This window comes from Mya arenaria, chromosome 17 (genome assembly GCF_026914265.1).
Source record: "Mya arenaria isolate MELC-2E11 chromosome 17, ASM2691426v1".
Classification (NCBI taxonomy): Eukaryota; Metazoa; Mollusca; class Bivalvia; order Myida; family Myidae; genus Mya; species Mya arenaria.
Window position 1 is genome coordinate 17,342,184 of NC_069138.1, and position 21,008 is coordinate 17,363,191.

Below are 21,008 nucleotides of genomic sequence, written 5' to 3' on the forward strand. Positions count from 1 at the left end.
GAGGGGCATCTTGTAAAGCTATGAAGGGCATCTTATAGTGCAATGAGGGGCATCTTGTAAAGCTATGAAGGGCATCTTATAGTGCAATGAGGGGCATCTTGTAAAGCAATGAAGGGCATCTTATAGTGCAATGAGGGGCATGTTGTAAAGCAATGAAGGGCATCTCATAGTGCAATGAGGGGCATCTTGTAAAGCTATGAGGGGCATCTTATTGTGCAATGAGGGGCATCTTGTAAAGCAATGAGGGGCATCTTATAGTGCAATGAGGGGCATCTTGTAAAGCTATGAAGGGCATCTTATTGTGCAATAAAGGGCACTTATAAAGCAATGAGGGGCATCTTATAGTGCAATGAGGGGCATCTTATTGTGCAATGAGGGGCATCTTATTGTGCAATAAAGGGCACTTATAAAGCAATGAGGGGCATCTTATAGTGCAATGAGTGGCATCTTGTAAAGCTATGAAGGGCATCGTATTGTGCAATAAAGGGCATCTTATAAAGCAATGAGAGGCATCTTATAGTGCAATGAGGGGCATCTTACAAACCTATGAGGGGCATCTTATTGTGCAATAAAGGGCATCTTATAAAGCAATGAGGGGCATCTTAAAGTGCAATGAGGGGCATCTTATAAAGCTATGAGGGGCATCTTATAGTGCAATGTCGACCGTCTTATAATGTAATGAGTGGCATCTGATCATGCCATGAGCAGACATCTGATAGTGCCATGAGGGACATATTTTTATTCAATTATTGGGCATAGTATCATGCTATGAGTCCACAAAGTATCATGCCATGATTGTGCATATTATCATGCCATGATTGTGCATATTATCATGCCATGATTGTGCATATTATCATCACATGAGCAAAATCTATTCATGTCAAGAGTGTATGACCAATTGATGTAAAATCAAGATTGCATTGATTGCCTTCATTGATTGCCTTGAGGTCACTTATTGCATTGATTGCTCTGAGATCACTTATTGCATTGATTGCCTTGAGGTCACTTATTGCATTGATTGCCTTGAGGTCACTTATTGCATTGATTGCCTTCAGGTCACTTATTGCTTTGACTGCCTTGAGATCACTTATTGCATTGATTGCCTTGAGGTCACTTATTGCATTGATTGCCTTGAGATCACTTATTATAAATAAACAGTGACAATATGCCTAAAATTGTGAAATTACCCAGAGCTTTGGTCGAGGTCTCAAGAGAAAAGCCTTGGTCGAGGTCTCAGGAGAGAAGCCCCCTTTAAGCTTTTGGGCTTGAAGCATAAATAGAGCCTAAGATTTCATATAAACTTTTCTAAATATGTCCCATAATTCTCAAAATTAAAGATAAGGAAAGAACTTCCTCAATCTGAATGTTTTTGAAAACCAGAAATAAGTTTTGTCAATTTTCTTTGCAAATAACGTTTGACAACCTCAAAGAATTCTGAATCAATAATAGCTGTCTTTACAATATTTTTTTTGTCAACAGTTTCTAAACGCAAATATGCATTTTGAATGAATACGCTCTTCAATAAAATATTGTTTATTTTAGTATAATGACAAAATCTGTAATGACACTGCTCTGTATAAACCTGTTGATAGTTCGTGCCATGGTTATTTCTTTGAAAGAAACATATCCTGTAATAGTATTTATGGAAATAGTGCTTGCATTTAGACTACAATATAATGGAGTTCATTTTTGAATGAAAGTTAAAAAGTTTGAAGTTATGAAGATTTTTGAAAGTTATACAAAGACATTTGAAAATTGATAAGGTTAATTTTGTTTGGTTTTCAAGGAATTTAAAAAAAAGTGATATAACATTGACATGTCCTCAATTGCACAGTATGCATTTACATAAGTTGTCTTTATCAAATAGTTTAACATTTGGGCAATTATCGGGCATTTTCCGTCGTCTATTGTAGAAATATTGTAGTATTTGACAAGACATTGTACCTATATTGATTCCTCTCTGCTTATAACGATCTATAATGATCGCCATGTTCCAAATACTGTCACTGAAAGAATGAGTAATAAGAACAAGGGGATCTTTTTGAAGGTCACTTCTATTTATAAATGTAAAGCAGATCTTATATTGGTATTGGTCAGGGCTTTCAAAGAAAACCCATGTTCAACTTCAACTTTATTCAGAACATAAAGGCCTCCAACCCAAAATACATACGTACATTATGTATACATCATTAATTACATACAGTGGTGTCATTGCTTTATACAAATTGTATACAAATTTTTATATTAATCTGCCATGTTTAACAAATTAAAAATAGATATTGCCACTTGTCTTATAACAGAACCATTATATGACTGTAGAAGTATATTGATTCTCTTGCTATCATCTCAGAATATACCTTTTATAAGTATGAAACGCATTGTTTAACAAAATGGGGATTCTACTTTATTAGCTCTTCATTATTATTCATGACTCAGATTAATGGTCTCCTATGAGGTTGATTATAAAGACTTCTGAATATTTTGAAATAAAAAACTCCCCCTCTCAAACGAAACCAAAGGACAAAAGTTGAAAAGCAGAAAGCTTAAGACACAAGTCAAGTTAAATAACACAGAAATCATATAAAATAGCTTGACAGTGATCTAGTCAAGACTTTATAGCTATATTCTGTCCTAGCCTTCATGTCATTGTTGGCTATATGTTGTGCAGAAACTTCAACCATGGAGATTATTCTCAAACCTTTCTAAGATGGGAATTTGTACACATATGGCAGAGACATGGTGCGATTTTGCAGCAAGATGCATTACTCTGTCTTTCATAATTGTCGAGTTATGCCCCTTTTCAACTGAAATAGAAAACAGACCTGATTTGGAAACCTCATGCGATGCCCTTATTTAATACAGGGGCGGTATAAAGTTACTGCAGTTCAAATTTTTGTTCTTTGTTTAAAAAGAAATCCAAAGTGAAATAACCAATTTTTGAACCTTTCAAGACAAATAAAAGGATGTTTGTTTTTATTGTTTTGGGTTTAAGTTTTACATACATTATTCATTCTCCACACATTAAACCCTTTCAAAAGAAACCAAAATGATACGGGGTCATCATGAAGGCATCCAAAATTCACATGATTGTACATTGAATACATTAAGTGGCGCAAAGGTCTAAATCCAAATGAGAAACAGACAAATCAACATGAAATAAACAACATGCATGTAGCTTATGTCAGTTACTTTTCTATACTTGAACAGTAAGTGAAGGCAGATTTGCAAGAAAAAAGGTCATGACTTAGCCTGGCTCTCAAAGTCAATGTGCTACGACAATACACACCCAATGGTTCACACAAGGACAAGACAAACCACTTTGGTTCACCCAAGGACAATACACACCACTGTGGTTCACCCAAGGACAATACACACCACTGTGGTTCACATAAGGAGAGTACACACCACTGTGGTTCACTCAAGGACAAAACAAATCTCTGTGGTTCACCCAAGGACAAACCACATCTCTGTGGTTCACCCATGAACAAAACACATCTCTGTGGTTCACCCAAGGACAAAACATACACTATGGTTTAAACAAGGACAAAACAAACCACTGTTGTTTACCCAAGGACAAAACAAACCACTTTTGTTCACCCAAAGACAAAATAAACCACTATGGTTCACACAAGGGCAATACAACCCTCTGTGATTTACACATGGACAAAACAAACCACTGGTTCACACAATAACAATACAAACCACTGTGGTTTAAACAAGGACACAACAAACCACCTGGGTTCACTCAAGGACAAAAAAACACACACTATGGTTCACCCAAGGACAAACCACTGTGGTTTACACAGGGACAAAACACACCACTATGGTTAAAACAAAGACAAAACAAACTACTGTGGTTAACACAAGGACAAAACAAACCACTGTGGTTTACTCAAGGACAATACACAACACACTGGTTTACATAAGGATAATACACACCACTGGTTCACCCAAGGACAATACACACCACTTTAGTTCACCCAAGGACAAAACAAACCACTATGGTTTACCCAAAGACAAAGCAAACTACTGTGTTCACCCAAGGGCAAAACACACCACTATGGTTCACTCAAGGACAAAACACACCACTTTAGTTCACTCAAGGACAAAACAAGCCACTATGGTTCACTCAATGACAAAACAAACCACTTTGGTTCACCAAAGGATAATACACACCACTATGTTCACCCAAGGGCAAAACACACCACTGTGGTGCAAATAAGGACAGTACACTATGGTTCACATAAGGAGAATACACACCACTTTGCTTCACATAAGGTTAATACACACCACTGTGGTTCACCCAAGGGCAATTCACACCACTATGGTTCACCCAAGGGGAACACACCACTATGATTCACCTACAATACACACCACTGTGGTTCACATAAGGACAATACACACCAATATGGTTCACATAAGGATAATACACACCACTATGGTTCACCAAAGGATAATACACACCACTATGGTTCACCGAAGGGGAATACACATCACTATGATTCACCCAAGGGCAATACACACCACTGTGGTTCACATAAGGACAATACACACCACTGTGGTTCACATAAGGACAAAACACACCACTGTGATTCAGATAAGGACAATACACACCACTATGGTTCACCCAAGGATAATACACACCAGTATGATTCACCCAAGGGCAAATCACACCACTGTGGTTTACTCAAGGACAAAACAAACCACTATGGTTCAACCAAGGACAAAACACACCACTATGGTTCACTCAAGGACAAAACAAACCACTATGGTTCACCCAAGGACAAAGCAAACTACTATGTTCACCCAAGGGCAATACACACCACTGTTGTTCACCCAAGGGCAAAACACACCACTATGGTTCACCCAAGGGCAATACATACCACTATGGTTCACATTAGGGCAATACACACCACTGTGGTTTACATAAGTACAGTACACTATGGTTCACATAAGGAGAATACACACCACTTTGCTTCACATAAGGATAATACACACCACTGTGGTTCACCCAAGGGCAATTCACACCACTATGGTTCACCCAAGGGGAACACACCACTATGATTCACCTACAATACACACCACTGTGGTTCAAATAAGGACAATACACACCACTATGCTTCACATAAGGACAATACACACCAATATGGTTCACATAAGGATAATACACACCACTATGGTTCACCAAAGGATAATACACACCACTATGGTTCACCGAAGGGGAATACACACTACTATGATTCACCCAAGGGCAGTACACACCACTGTGGTTCACATAAGGACAATACACACTTTTGTGGTTCACATATGGACAAAACACACCACTGTGGTTCACATAAGGACAATACACACCACTATGGTTCACATAGGGATAATACACACCACTATGGTTCACCCAAGGATAATACACACCACTATGATTCACCCAAGGGCAAATCACACCACTATGATTCACCCAAGGGCAAAACACATCTATGTGGTCACCAAAGGACAAAACGCATCTCTTTGGTTCACCAAAGGACACAACACATCTCTGTGGTTCACCAAAGAACAAAACAAACCACTATGGTTTAAACAAGGACAAAACAAAACACTGTGGTAAACACAAGGACAAAACAAACCACTGTTGTTCATACAATAACAATATAAACCACTGTGGTTTACACAAGGACAAAGCTAACCACTGTGGTTACAACAAGGACAAAACAAACCACTGTGGTTTAAACAAGGACAAAACAAACCACTGTGGTTAAAACAAGGACAAAACAAACCACTTAGGTTTAAACAAGGACAAAACAAACCACTGTGGTTTAAACAAGGACAAAACAAACCACTGTGGTTTAAACAAGGACAAAACAAACCACTGTGGTTTAAACAAGGACAAAACAAACCACTGTGGTTAACACAAAGACAAACCAAACCACTGTGGTTAACACAAAGACAAAACAAACCACTATGGTTTACCCAAGGACAAAACAAACCACTGTGGTTTAAACAAGGACAAAACAAACCACTGTGGTTTACCCAATGATAATACAAACCACTGTGGTTTACCCAATAATAATACAAACCACTGTGGGTTACCCAATGATAATACACACCACTGTGGTTTACCCAATGATAATTGTAACACACCACTGTGGTTTACCCAATGATAATACACACCACTGTGGTTTGTGTAATGATAATACACACCACTGTGGTTCACCCAATGATAATACACACCACTGTGGTTTGTGTAATGATAATACACACCACTGTGGTTCACCCAATGATAATACACACCACTGTGGTTTACCAAATGATAATACACACCACTGTGGTTCACCCAATGATAATACACACCACTGTGGTTTACCCAATGATAATACACACCACTGTGGTTTACCCAATGATAATACACACCACTGTGGTTTGTGTAATGATAATACACACCACTGTGGTTCACCCAATGATAATACACACCACTGTGGTTTACCAAATGATAATACACACCACTGTGGTTCACCCAATGATAATACACACCACTGTGGTTTATCCAATGATAATACACACCACTGTTGTTTACCAAATGATAAAACACACTACTGTAGTTCACCCAAGAACAATACTCACCACTGTGGTTCACCCAAGGACAAAAAACACCACTAGAGTTTACCCAATGATGAAATTGTGGTTCACTTAAAGATGATACACACAACTTTGGTTCACTTTAAGACAGTACACACCACTGTGGTTCACTTTAAGACAGTACACACCACTTTGGTTCACTTTAAGACAGTACACACCACTTTGGTTCACCCAAGGAGAAAATACACCTTTGTTGAACATCCAAGGACAAAATATACCATTATGATGGTCAACTCAATGACAAACACACAGCTTTTACTTACCTAAGAAATAAAACACACCAATATGGGGCACCACCAGAACAACACACACCACTTAGGTTTTAGCCAAGGACAAAACTCACCACTATTGTCCACCCAAGAAAAAATCTGACCACTGATTTCTACTTTCAGGTTCAAGTCTTCCCTCAGACCAGTTGGGAGAAACAGAACAGAACACTTTCAATCTGACACTTATAGTGAATGCGTCTGCCCCTGGACAGAACTTCGCTCTGCTGTATCAGACTGCTTCAGGAAGTAAGTGTTTTCTGCATTAAAGTATTTTTAAGTATTTATTTTTTTCCAATATTGAGGGATTTCTTGATCATTATCAGTAAAAATTCCAGTTTTTTTAGAAATTGAAGTAAAAGGTCATCTTTAAATCTACTTTTAGCAGTTATCGGCACAAATAAGTATTTGGGTGTAAACCACCATCAACATCAGTTAATAAAATCTGATATCTTACATATTTATATAGATATCTGAACTTAATATGATGTGCATTGTGAAAAACACACTCATTTTTTTCCCAGAATGCAGCGGAAAGCGCGGTGCCAGTACAACAAACAAAACCCTGGCTTTCCCGGCCTCTACAATGTACCCAACCCTCTGTTATGCCCAACTAACTGCGCCTGAGAAAAACCAACTCTATGTGCAGAATGTTGGTGGGGACGCACAGCTGGCTGGAACTGATAGTGTTGTGTTCTATGATGGTCTGTCAAAACAGTCCCCTATGCTGGGTAGTCTCAGTTCAGGTATGTTTGTGTTAGCTTGTATATATTTATTCAGCTGGATTGAGAAGACTTGACCTATTATATACAACCCTTGTCTCCTGGCTAGAAACTAGCACTGGTGTCCTTTTTGAAAGATAAATAGAACATTCCTTAGTGGAGCTGGAACCCAGGACCTCTTCTGTAAGAGGCGAGGGCAGACATCTAGTGTAATGGTACTACAATATTGCCCTCACCCTTAATGTAGTGTACTATACTACATTCTGATAGGATTTTTTAAGGCCTTGGAATTTTTATTTGTTTGGCATTTGGCACAAAACGGCCATATTTTCACATACTTCATGGTGCAGTATGATAGTCCAAACTACTTTTCACTACGGATGCCATTTTCTATGTGTATTTCAATAGATTGCAATTTATGATTTCACGAAAGCACAAAATACACTAAAAAGCCTGATACATTTTCTCACAATGCATTATTTCCTACAAAACTGACTGTTGCTTACTGAAGTGAATGTCTATGTTTAATAATTGTTTAATGTTCCATTATTTCAGGAGTGAATGTGTTCACCACCAGCTCAGGTGCAATGACCGTTGTAGCTGATCTCGGCATCCAGACAGGCAGGCAAAGGTCCATCTCTTACAAAGCTGACAGTAGGTGTTTCTTTCCACTTTTATGTTGCTTTTTTGTGCAAGTTTGGTGAATCCAATAGCATACAGTGTGATAGCAAATGTCCATCACTAATTAGGCTGAAAGTAAGTGTCACTTTATATGGAAGTTTAAAATGGTGATGAGATTTTGAGTGTTATTTGTTTTCTGGATATGAATTTGGGGGCATTTTATAGTAAACAGCATGGTAGGAAAAGGTTTATTATTTTAAGACTGATTGTTTCATTTCATTTGCAGGGTACTTTGAATTTTTTTTAATAATGTTTGGATTCTGGTTGTGAGGTTTGGGGCAGAAAATAGCATGCAAAATGATAGGTAAAGTTCCACTACTTACAATGCCTTACATGGTAGAAGGTTATTGATTTTTCATCAAACAAACATGATGAAAAGTAACATTTCATACAATGTGGATTATGTTAAGAAAAAAGGTCTATTAAATATAAGGGTCTCTTTAACAATGATTAGGTGCATTTTATAGCATCCTTTACACATAAATTGTGCTCAGGAATGTATTGTTTTTGTCCAGGTGTGAGTAAAGTGGTTACCTTGGTGAAAGGAATAACTCAGAGCATCAGTGTGCCCAAGGCTGCACAAGCTCTCCTCCAGTTCAATGGGAATGTGAGTTGGAAAATAAGACACATAGTTCTTGGTAGAAAATCTGTTTTGTTTGCATGCATCAAATTTTTTAGCATAATTATAAGTACGTTGTACTTTATTTGAGATTCCAGTTTATAACAAAAATATGGACATTTTATAGTTGTCAAAAGTTTTACTCAGGATTTATATTCAAAATTAATTATTTAAAATAAAAATGTTTGTAGTCCTAAACAAATTATGTGCTTTTAATGATTTCACAAATATGAATTAATAATTCACAGGGAGCCATGGTGCGTGTTGAAGTGACTGGTACCCTGTCCACATCATCTTTTGTACAAGTACAGACCAGCAAGGGGGTACCAGTCTACAACATGAAGTACGTTTTGTTCTCAAATTAATCCCTTAAATTATGTTTTGTTCTCTATAAATTTTACATATTTTTTTTGTACTATATCATGAAGCATTAATTAAACACAGGCTTTGTTGTCAATAAGGTTGCTATCTACCCTTTTGTACAATCCTTTTTGGTATATGGCAAGTGCTATTAAATATTTCTGCTTTGAAGTTATTACTTCTGCATTTGATGCGTCTATACTAGCAGAATAAATTCACTGTCCATGCAAAATCATACCTTATCCAAAAAAACAACTTTTGGCATTGATTAAATTATAAAAACTCACTATTGTTTTTTGTTTTAAGGGAATTATCCTTTGTACTAGAGTTGAATTGAAAAGGGTCAATAAAAACTGAATAGCATTTGTCCCAAGGCCATGTTTAGACAAATTTCTTTTTCAGCACTGGTTCTTTTTCTGTTGAGGTTTTGATTGAGTTGTGTTGATTCCTGTTCTATTTTAAGAATCAAAGATTATGATTTTGGAAGTATTGAAGTAAATCTTTCTGGGCTGATTTTTTTTTAAAACAATGTTTAATATTATTAGAAGCATCGAACAATTTTTGCCTATAATCTACATTTTGAAAAGTTAACAAAATTTAACCAATTGGTTGTTGTTGTAACCAAATATTCATAATATCCATTAAGACAAATCTTATGTTAAGCTCCAATTGACGTAATGTCCATGTATTTACACATATATTTATATATATTCATCACTTAAAGCAATGGAGAAACATATTACATGATTACCCAAGACAAATTATGTACAGTTAAACTTCCATTCAGTAAAGTCTTATAATACAGTCGAACCCTGTTGGCTCGAATTCGCTTGGCTCGAAGTATTTTTCGCCGGTCCCTGGGAGTTCAAGCCAAAGAGGTTCGACTGTGTTACATAATGTAGGTAATTATTGAGGGTGTTTGTGATCCGATTTCAGAGTCATATCAGTATGATAATAACTTGCAAAAAAATGCTCTTCATTTTAGGTCAGGAATGGCAATGTTTCCAGTAGGAGTTGCAGACAAAACAGCGAGAGTTGTGATCAGTCTGTTTAAAGATGACAATGTAACAGTGAAGGCCACTGCTGTTGACAATGGTAAAATCAGGATTCCATGATTTATGAGATATGTATCAAAATAGATTAATAAAACTGCTTGAATGAGAAATTTGGCAGGTTTTGTTTTAAGCTCCACTATTCAAAGATTGAAGTGGCTTTACTACTCACCCAGGTGTCTGCATCGCTGTCAGGTATAAGTTGAAACTGAATCCCACAACATAGAGTGAAGTTCTTCTGTCAATCATTGAAAACCTGGTTTCGTGACATTGCCACTTTTCTTTTATACTTTTAAATATGACATTTTTTTCATTGATTTTGACACACATATATTACATCATTATTGTATTCACTTCTAAGGCAAAGTGGCGTATAGTCGAGAGCGATGTTCTATGACAGCTGTTGTTACTGGATAGATTTTGTTTTTACTGAGCAGGTTTTGTTATTACTGAGCAGGCTTTGTTATTACTGAGCAGGTTTTGTTATTAATGAGAAGGTTTTGTTATTACTGAGTAGGTTTTGTTTTTTACTGAGCAGGCTTTGTTATTACTGAGCAGGTTTTGTTATTAATGAGAAGATTTTGTTATTACTGAGCAGGTTTTGTTTTTTACTGAGCAGGTTTTGTTATTACTGAGCAGATTTTGTTTTTACTGCTCAGGTTTTGTTATTACTGAGCAGGTTTTGATTTGAGCAGGGTTTTGTCAGCAGGTTTTGTTATTACTGAGCAGGTTTTGTTTTTACTGAGCAGGTTTTGTTATTACTGAGCAGGTTTTGTTTTGTTATTACTGAGCAGGTTTTGTTATTACTGAGCAGGTTTTGTTTTGTTATTACTGAGCAGGTTTTGTTATTACTGAGCAGGTTTTGTTTTGTTATTACTGAGCAGGTTTTGTTATTACTGAGCCGTTTTTCTTCTTACTGAGCCGGTTTTGTTATTACTGAGCAGGTTTTGTTTTGTTATTACTGAGCAGGTTTTGTTATTACTGAGCAGGTTTCAGTAACAACAGCAACAGTTCAAAAGGAGAGCCTACAGGTAGCTGTGTCACAGAATTGAATATGTATTGCCACAAAGTTGATAATTATACTATAATTGATTTGTATCTTTACTATCCTTCTGCTCTAGATTGCAACAGTGTGCTCAATGCCACAACGGGACAGATTTCAGTAACAGCCGTACCAGTTGGAAACAAAACCAGCTGTGTCACAGGAATAATTTCGGGTATGTGTTCATAACAGTAGTGAAATTCAATTATTCAGGAAAACCTCCTGCTGCAATCTCTCTGCTAAGCAAATAAAATAACCCTGGTAAAGACTCTGGTGCAAGATCATCTCCCCTGAAAAAATGAATGGGTTCCAGCATGTGTCTATAACCCTTGCACCTTGGTTGCTTTTGGCATCGGGTGAATTATTATTGACCCATGACCTTTGCATTATTGGCACACGACTGGTTTGCATGTACAATTTCTCTCGCTGGTCATGTTGTATAATTCCTTTTAATTGCACAGTTGTGTATGACCTCACAAAGGTATTTGGCCCACAGTTTAATTGTACAGTTGTCCATGACTTTACAAAGCTATTTGACCCACAGTTTATTTGCACAGCTGTCCATGATCTTTATCCTTTAACCCTTGCACATTTATTGCAGCTGGCACAATCCAGATGTCCTTGACCCCTGACCTTTGTTCCACTGGAAAGCTACTGGTTTATGAGGGAATGAACAGTAATGGAAAAGTACTGGCCACTCTTGATGGTAGCAAGGCTTACACAAATGTTCCACAGATTTGGGGAAATGGTGGATTTAGGTAAGTATTTGTGTTGTAGCATTGTCCTTTATGTTGTAACCAGGTGAGAAATGGGTGAGGAAAATTGCCAAATGGAAGTTGAAAATTATTTTTCAAAGACTGGGTGTGCAAAATTACTGGCCAAAGTCTGTGTGTGGGAAATTACTGGCCAAAGTCTGTGTGTGGAAAATTACTGGCCAAACTGGGTGTGGAAAATTACTGGCCAAAGACTGGGTGTGAAAAATTACTGGCCAAAGACTGGGTGTGAAAAATTACTGGCCAAAGACTGGGTGTGGAAAATTACTGGCCAAACACTGGTAGTGGAACATTACTGGCCAAAGACTGAGTGTGCAAAATTACTGGCCAAACACTGGGTGTGGAACATTACTGCCCAAAGACTGGGTGTGGAAAATTACTGGCCAAACACTGGGTGTGGAACATTACTGGCCAAAGACTGAGTGTGGAAAATCTGACCTCGACAAATATGTTCACCCGCTCTAATTTGCTAGTGATTTTCTAGGTGGGATGAGAAGAAATTCACTCACACTTGTTCACCAACGAATGTATTTATTCAAAAAAAAAATAATTGCGATAAACATTCAGATTAAAATACCGAATGTAAACAGTTAAATTGAAACCGGAAATGTGAACACATGATGTGCCAGATTAATAAACCGGGTTTTTACAAGGTAGAACCTGGTTATTAGAATAACATTTGTCGTTGTTCAGGTGGTCAGGCTTTGAGCAGCGTCAAACTTACCTACCTACGGTATTGAATTGTTGAAGTTAGGTTTAGTTTAGTTCTGCCAAATAACTGGATGCGGAAAATTACTTGCCAAACATTGGGAGTGGTTAATTTCTGGCCAATAACAGGGTGTGGAAAATTAGTAGCCATACATTGGATATTGAAATTACACTTGTCAAAGACTTGGTGTAGGAAATTACTGGCCAATGATTTGATGTGGAAATCTGATGTCTAAAACTGCTTGCCAATAATTTCGGATGTGGAAAATTACTGGCTTATAACTGTATGTGGGAAAATGCTTGCCAATAACTGGTTGTGGAAAATTGCAGTCCAAAGACTGGGTGTGGAAAATTACAGGCCAAAGGTTGGGTGTGGATATTACTGGCAAAAGATTGGGGGTCGAAATGTACTGGGTATAGACTTGGCCAGAGTATGTGTGTCGTAAATAGTTGGCCATAGATTGCTGGCAATAACTGGAAATTACTGACAAAACATTGGGAGTGGAAAATTACTAGCCAAAGAAGGGGTGTGGAAAATAACTGGCCAGACTGGGAGTGGCAAATAACTGGCCATAGAATGGGTGTGGAAAATAACTAGCCAGTCTGGGTGTAGAAAATTACTAGCCAAAGAATGGGTGTAGAAAATAACTGGCCAGACTGGTTGTGGAAAATTGCTGGCCTAAGAATGGGTGTGGAAATACTTGCAAGACTGGGTGTGGAAAATTACTGGCCAAATAAGGGGTGTGGAAAATTACTGGCCAGACTGGGTGTGGAAAATTGATGGCCTATTATTATGGGTGTTGAAATTATTGGCCAAAGAATGTTTGTAAAAAAAAAACTGTTGAAAAGGCATTGGAAAATGAATGAGATACATACTATTTGCGTTTATAGATGATATGTGAAAACTTGTCGATCATTGTATTATATTCTCTGTCTGTTTCAGGATGGAGTACTCTGATTCTGCAGCTTGTACCAAGAACATTGTCAAAGCAACGTACATGACAATCAATCCAGACACAGGTACTTGAATATTTTTTGCAGGTATTATTTTTAAATGAAAGTTTTCCAGTTTGAGAAAAATTACATGATTAAAAAAAAAAAAAATCAAAGCTTCACTAATGAGACAATCATAAAACATTTTTAAAAAATCAATAAGGAAACTTTAAGGCAGAACAGATTAACTTCTGATCATGCTGACATGCATTAAAACCATGTGTGTTAAAATATTTTACCGTATTTAATGATGACATTAACATTTACACAACATCAAGACTCCTAAAAATCAGAACCTCAGAACACCCGATTTCAAGAACATCCAAACACCCAAATTCAAGAACCTCAAAACACCCAATTCAAGAACCTCAAAACACCCAAATTCAAGAACATCAAAACACCCTTATTCAAGAACCTCAAAACACCCAATTCAAGAACCTCAAAACACCCAAATTCAAGAACATCAAAACAACCAATTCAAGAACATCAAAACACCCAAATTAAAGAACATCAAAACACCCAATTCAAGCACGTCAAAACACCCTAATTCAAGAACATCAAAACACCCAATTCAAGCACCTCAAAACAGCAACATTCTCAAAACACCCAAGTTTAAGAGCCTTAAAATACAGGATTTCAAGAACAAACGCCTTATCCATTGTCATATGCCAATGGAAATTGCTTACTTAAATTTCTCTATTCTTTTCAGTCTGTAATGTAAACACCAAAGAATTTAGGACCCCTAACTTCCCAAATCAATACCCTCTCAATGCCAACTGCCAATGGAAAATGGCCCCTAAGAACAACACCATGGTCTTGATCTCTTTCAACTCAACCGTCCAACTAGCTGGTAAACACAGCATAATGGTCAAGGTTTGTTACTTTCTTTTTTGTGTCGCCTGAAAAGACGACATATAGGGGTTACTTTTGTTGGCGGCGGCGTCCGCGTCCCATTTTCGCTTGTCCGGGGTATATCTCCTAAACTATTAGTGGTACCAACTTGAAACTTCATATGTACATAGATCTAATTGAGGGCAAGTGCAGTGCACAAGAACTGTTACTCTTGCTTCCATATGTTTAGAGTTATTGCCCTTTGTTATTTTTCATGCTTAAAGTTTTGTCCGGGGCATATCTTGAAGAATATGAGAGGTATCAACTTGAAACTTCATAGCTAGATATATCTCATTGAGGGCAAGTGCAGTGCACAATAACAGTAACTCTTGCTTTCTTAGTTTTAAAGTTATTGCCCTTTGTTAATTTTCATGCTTAGGTTTTGTCCGTGGCATATCTCGTAAACTATAGGAGGTTTCAACCCGAAACTTATTCCGTAGGTATATCTGATTGAGGGTTCAAATGCCACCTACACTTGAATGTTAAATGGCAACATCATTGTCTATAAATGAATAAAATGCCAATCTAACAGCTATAATGTCGACAGTAAATAATTCGTCAGGCGACACATCCGACTCGCGGAGTTCTAGTTTTATAAAATATTTGTATATTTACAAATTGTATAAGGAATTGTTAAAGACTAGAAGTCTGCTTGGTTTGTTATAACAGGTGATTGGGATGATATTATAGCCTTGGTGTTTTCTTGGTTTGTAAAAAAACAACGCTGAGGCGTTGTTATAGTCTTCATGACTTCTTGGTTAGAAGTATCAAGTTTTTGAGGTATTGTTATAGCCTTGGTTATAGGTAACAAGGGTTTGAGGTAGTATTATTGCCATGGTTTGTAGTAACAAGTGTTTGAGGTACTGTTATAGCCTTGGTTTTTAGAAACAAGTGTATGAGGTATTTTTATAGCATTGGCTGTAGTAACAAGTGTTTTAGTTATTGTTAAAGCTTTGGTTTGTAATAACAAGTTTTTGAGGTATTGTTAAAGCCTTGGTTTGTAGTAACAAGTGTTTGAGGTATTGTTATAGCCTTGGTTTGTAGTAACAAGTGTTTGAGGTATTGTTATAGCCTTGGTTTGTAGTAACAAGTGTTTGAGGTATTGTTAAAGCTTTGGTTTGTAGTAACAATTGTTTGAGGTATTGTTAAAGCTTTGGTTTGTAGAAACAAGTGTATGAGGTATTTTTATAACATTGGCTGTAGTAACAAGTGTTTGAGGTATTGTTAAAGCTTTGGTTTGTAGTAACAAGTGTTTGAGGTATTGTTAAAGCCTTGGTTTGTAGTAACAAGTGTTTGAGGTATTGTTATAGCCTTGGTTTGTAGAAACAAGTGTATGAGGTATTTTTATAGCATTGGCTGTAGTAACAAGTGTTTTAGTTATTGTTAAAGCTTTGGTTTGTAGTAACAAGTTTTTGAGGTATTGTTAAAGCCTTGGTTTGTAGTTACAAGTGTTTGAGGTATTGTTATAGCCTTGGTTTGTAGTAACAAATGTTTAAGGTATTATTATAGCCTTGGTTTGTAGTTACAAGTGTTTGAGGTATTGTTAAAGCCTTGGATGGAGTAACAAGGGATTAAGGTATTGTTAAAGCCTTGGTTGTAGTAACAATTGTTTAAGGTATTGTTAAAGCCTTGGTTGTAGTAACAATTGTTTGAGGTATTGTTAAAGCCTTGGTTTGTAGTAACAAGTGTTTGAGGTATTGTTATAGCCTTGGTTTGTAGTAACAAGTGTTTGAGGTATAGTTAAAGCCTTGGTTTGTAGTAACAAGTGTTTGAGCTATATTTAAAGCCTTGATTTATAGTAACAAGTGTTTGAGGTATTGTTAAAGCCTTGGTTTGTAGTAACAATTGAATGAGGTATTGTTAAAGCCTTGGTTTGTAGTAACAAGTGTTTGAGGTATTGTTATAGCCTTGGTTTGTAGTAACAAATGTTTAAGGTATTATAGCCTTGGTTTGTAGTTACAAGTGTTTGAGGTATTGTTAAAGCCTTGGATGGAGTAACAAGGGTTTAAGGTATTGTTAAAGCCTTGGTTGTAGTAACAATTGTTTAAGGTATTGTTAAAGCCTTGGTTTGTAGTAACAAGTGTTTGAGGTATTGTTAAAGCCTTGGATGGAGTAACAAGGGTTTAAGGTATTGTTAAAGCCTTGGTTGTAGTAACAATTGTTTAAGGTATTGTTAAAGCCTTGGTTTGTAGTAACAAGTGTTTGAGGTATTGTTATAGCCTTGGTTTGTAGTAACAAATGTTTAAGGTATTATTATAGCCTTGGTTTGTAGTTACAAGTGTTTGAGGTATTGTTAAAGCCTTGGATGGAGTAACAAGGGTTTAAGGTATTGTTAAAGCCTTGGTTGTAGTAACAATTGTTTGAGGTATTGTTAAAGCCTTGGTTTGTAGTAACAATTGACCTTACGCCAGGAATTTGATTGACGGGTCAATTGACCAATCAGATAGCCGCTCTGATAAGCCTGCATCGGCTTTGTTACTATCCGCCATTTTGTCCGACAAACAAGTTATATCCGTCAATAGTCGTCAATGTTTTTTCCGCTGTAAAAATGGTTAAAAGATGCAGTTATGGAACCTGCAACATTGACAGCAGATACACTGAAAGACTTGAGAACAATATAAAGTGTGTTAAATATTAATTTTAAAATGATATAACATGTATATTGAAGTTGATGTTTTATATTTTATAAGAGAGTTTAGCTGCAAACCATAAGCAACTAGCTTACTACCTTCAAGGTCGATCATTATAGTCTAAACGACGTTCTCAATACCTCAATTCTTGTTGGTCATATATATTGACGCCCTAAAATAAATCTAAAATTATATTGCATAGAACACATGGCATCTCATTACCCTTTTAAGGGTGAAATAACACGTGTTTATGCAAACATTGCAATACTCTGTTATACTGTGCATGATTATGATTCAACAAGCCACACTGACTCAGGAATTACGTAACAACAATTTAACCAAAAACAATCTATGTTACATGTCGAACAGTCAAACCATTAGTTCATAGTCATCCCGCTGGTTTACCTCGGCCGAAAGTATCTTCTTTGACGACTCCTCTTGTTGCTGGATAGCTAGACAGGCTTTCGTACTAAGGGTTGACGCTAAACATTTGGTATGGCCTAAGATTGTTCAAAGGAGCAGTTTTATTTACGATGGTATTTATAGTCAGAGAAAAATATACATTTAAATGTATGCATCCATCGTTCCTGAAAGGTTAACATTTTAATTTTAAAGTATTGACACAATTGTATCTGTAAATAACAGATATATCGATCTTAAAAAATAAAATAAAAAAATATTCACTTAGTGTACAGCGTCATTTGTTTCAAGAGGGAAGATTCTGATAGTCTTAAATGGTTATTATACTTAAGATAAATGAAAAAAACAACATACCCTTGGTGACACTTGCAATGGGCGTCTAGTAGGCGTTTTTTCAAAGTGTCAACTTCCAGATTAACTACATGGCAAGGATTAGATTTCCGCTGACTCGGGTGTACTTCACCTCGAATCAGGACCGAATTCTCACTCCCCTCAAATACTTGTATTTCTCTAATGTAGCTTCCGGATAAAAAAGCAGAAACTTTCTGTTTTTTCTTTAGCGATATTTGTTCTTTTACGTATTCTAAGCTGATATTGTCAGGAATATCCCGGAGACCGAGACGCCTTTGTTTATCTGCCATCTTTGGTCAGTGTCGGACATAAGCGGAGTAACTTCCCCTGATTATCGGGGGCGTGGCCTATCGAGCCATGGCGTAAGGTCAATTGAATGAGGTATTGTTAAAGCCTTGGTTTGTAGTAACAATTGAATGAGGTATTGTTAAAGCCTTGGTTTTTAGTAACAAGTGTTTGAGGTATTGTTATAGCCTTGGTTTGTAGTAACAAATGTTTAAGGTATTATTATAGCCATGGTTTGTAGTTACAAGTGTTTGAGGTATTGTTAAAGCCTTGGATGGAGTAACAAGGGTTTAGGTATTGTTAAAGCCTTGGTTGTAGTAACAATTGTTTGAGGTATTGTTAAAGCATTGGTTTGTAGTAACAAGTGTTTGAGGTATTGTTAAAACCTTGGTTTGAAGAAACAAGTGTATGAGGTATTGTTATTGCATTGGTTTGTAGTAACAAGTGTTTGAGGTATAGTTATAGCCTCGGTTTGTAGTAACAAGTGTTTGAGGTACTGTTATAGCCTTGGTTTGTAGTAACAAGTGTTTTAAGTATTGTTTTAGCCTTGGTTTGTAGTTACAAGTGTTTTAGGTATTGTTATTACTTTGGTTTGTAGTAACAAGTGTTTTATAGCCTTGGTTTGTAGTAACAAGTGTTTGAGGTATTTTTATAGCCTTTGTTTGTAGTAACTAGTGTTTTATAGCCTTTGTTTGTAATAACAAGTGTTTAGGTATTGTTATAACCTTGGTTTGTAGTAACTAGTGTTTTATAGCCTTGGTTTGTAGTAACAAGTGTTTGAGGTATTGCTATAGCCTTGGTTTGTAGTAACAAGTGTTTTATAGCCTTTGTTAGTAGTAACAAGTGTTTGAGGTATTGTTATAGCCTTTTTTGTAGTAACAAGTGTTTTATAGCCTTTGTTTATAGTAACAAGTGTATGAGGTATTGTTAAAACCTTGGTTTGTAGAAACAAGTGTATGAGGTATTGTTAATGTATTGGTTTGTAGTAACAAGTGTTTGAGGTATAGTTATAGCCTTGGTTTGTAGTAACAAGTGTTTGAGGTATAGTTATAGCCTTGGTTTGTAGTAACAAGTGTTTGAGGTATAGTTATAGCCTTGGTTTGTAGTAACAAGTGTTTGAGGTACTGTTTTTGCCTTTGAGTCATCTTTGTGTGATTTAGCAAGTGTCATCACTCTCGTAAAGATATTTTGTGAATATGAATTATACCTCTTGGTTAACTGAGAAAAGGTAACTTTGGCATTTGCGTGCAACTTGCACTTGTTAATTAGATAGCAGTACGATCAGAGCTCAAACTTCCTACAGAATATCCAGGTACATCATTAATATCATTCAACTTTAACATCTCTTCCCAGGTAAGGGGTACTTCTTTATTTGCCTCCAAACGAGGCCACATAGTAGACATACTGTCCATCCATTATTACTTTGTCTCAGCTAAGTGTTCCTCATTTTTATATAAATGTGATCAAACTTCACAGAAATGAACAGCAGCATAAGGTGTGTTGCATTCACACTCTTGCTTGAAAGGTCAAGGCCATACTAAGAGGTCTGACAAGAGGCACAGCCAGGTGACTTAAGATAATATTCATGTATATTGAGAGACCATTAATTTTGCTCATTGTTCTAGAATGATTTGTTCTGGCAACTTCAACAAGTAGCAAATTTGAGTGTTTTAACATGCAACGTTTATCAATGATTAAATCTATTTATACTTAACTTCAGAACTCCACAGGACAGATTGCTAACTTCAGCTCAACCTCTGCCTCACTCCCGATGGACATTTTAGCTAATAACGCGATTGGATCTAATAACACTGTGCTCTTTTCATCTACACCAAATGGGGCTGGACTTGATTCTGTAGCCAATGGTGCTAAACTTACTGTGATGGCTGTTGGTAAGTGGTAAAATACACAACTCATAGTGCTTAGTAAAATCAGTCTCTTCTGTATAAAAGTGGTAAAATAAATGTCTCCTCAATAGACAAATGGTAGAATTTAGTTAGTTTAGAAACAAAAGTCTATTCCGCTGTTGATTTTTAGCTCACCTGAGCAAGAAGTGCTCAAGGTGAGCTATTGCGATCGCCCTGTGTCCGTCGTCATCCTGTCGTCAACAATTTGACTGTTAACACTCTAGAGGTCACGATTTGGGCACTATCTTAATGAAACTTGGTCAGAATGTTACCCTCAATGAAATCTCGATATTGTGTCATCTGGGGTTAAAAAGTAGGTCACCAGGTCAAATTAAAGGAAAGTTGGTCAGAATGTTTATATTAATAATCTTTAAGTCAAGTTTAAAACTGGGTCATGTGCGGTTATAAGGACAAATCATAGGAAAAGCTTGTTAGCACTCTAGAGGTCACATTTATGACTGTATCATTGGGAATCTTGGTCAGAATGTATATATTGCTCTAGGCCAAGTTTGAATCTGGGTCATGTGCAGTCAAAAACTAGGTCACCAGGTCAAATAATAGGAAAAGTATTTTAACACTCTTGAGGCCACATTTATGACCATATGTTCATGGAACTTTATCAGAATGTTATTGTTGATGATCTTTATTGGATCAGGTGAGTGATTCAGGGCCTTCAGG

The 21,008-nt window shown here is 36.7% G+C and overlaps 1 protein-coding gene across 1 annotated transcript in view; it reads left to right on the forward strand.

Annotated features, from left to right (window-relative positions):
- The window catches only part of LOC128223904 (cubilin-like), a 58,143-nt gene that overhangs the window by 24,079 nt on the left and 13,056 nt on the right, over positions 1-21,008 (forward strand). Inside the window, exons 7-17 of the mRNA XM_052933363.1 lie at positions 7,023-7,145; positions 7,421-7,642; positions 8,174-8,272; positions 8,815-8,906; positions 9,167-9,261; positions 10,264-10,373; positions 11,452-11,547; positions 11,974-12,130; positions 13,797-13,873; positions 14,556-14,719; positions 20,144-20,315. Coding sequence (XP_052789323.1) covers positions 7,023-7,145; positions 7,421-7,642; positions 8,174-8,272; positions 8,815-8,906; positions 9,167-9,261; positions 10,264-10,373; positions 11,452-11,547; positions 11,974-12,130; positions 13,797-13,873; positions 14,556-14,719; positions 20,144-20,315 — 1,407 coding nt within the window. The remainder of the gene's footprint in view (positions 1-7,022; positions 7,146-7,420; positions 7,643-8,173; positions 8,273-8,814; positions 8,907-9,166; positions 9,262-10,263; positions 10,374-11,451; positions 11,548-11,973; positions 12,131-13,796; positions 13,874-14,555; positions 14,720-20,143; positions 20,316-21,008) is intronic.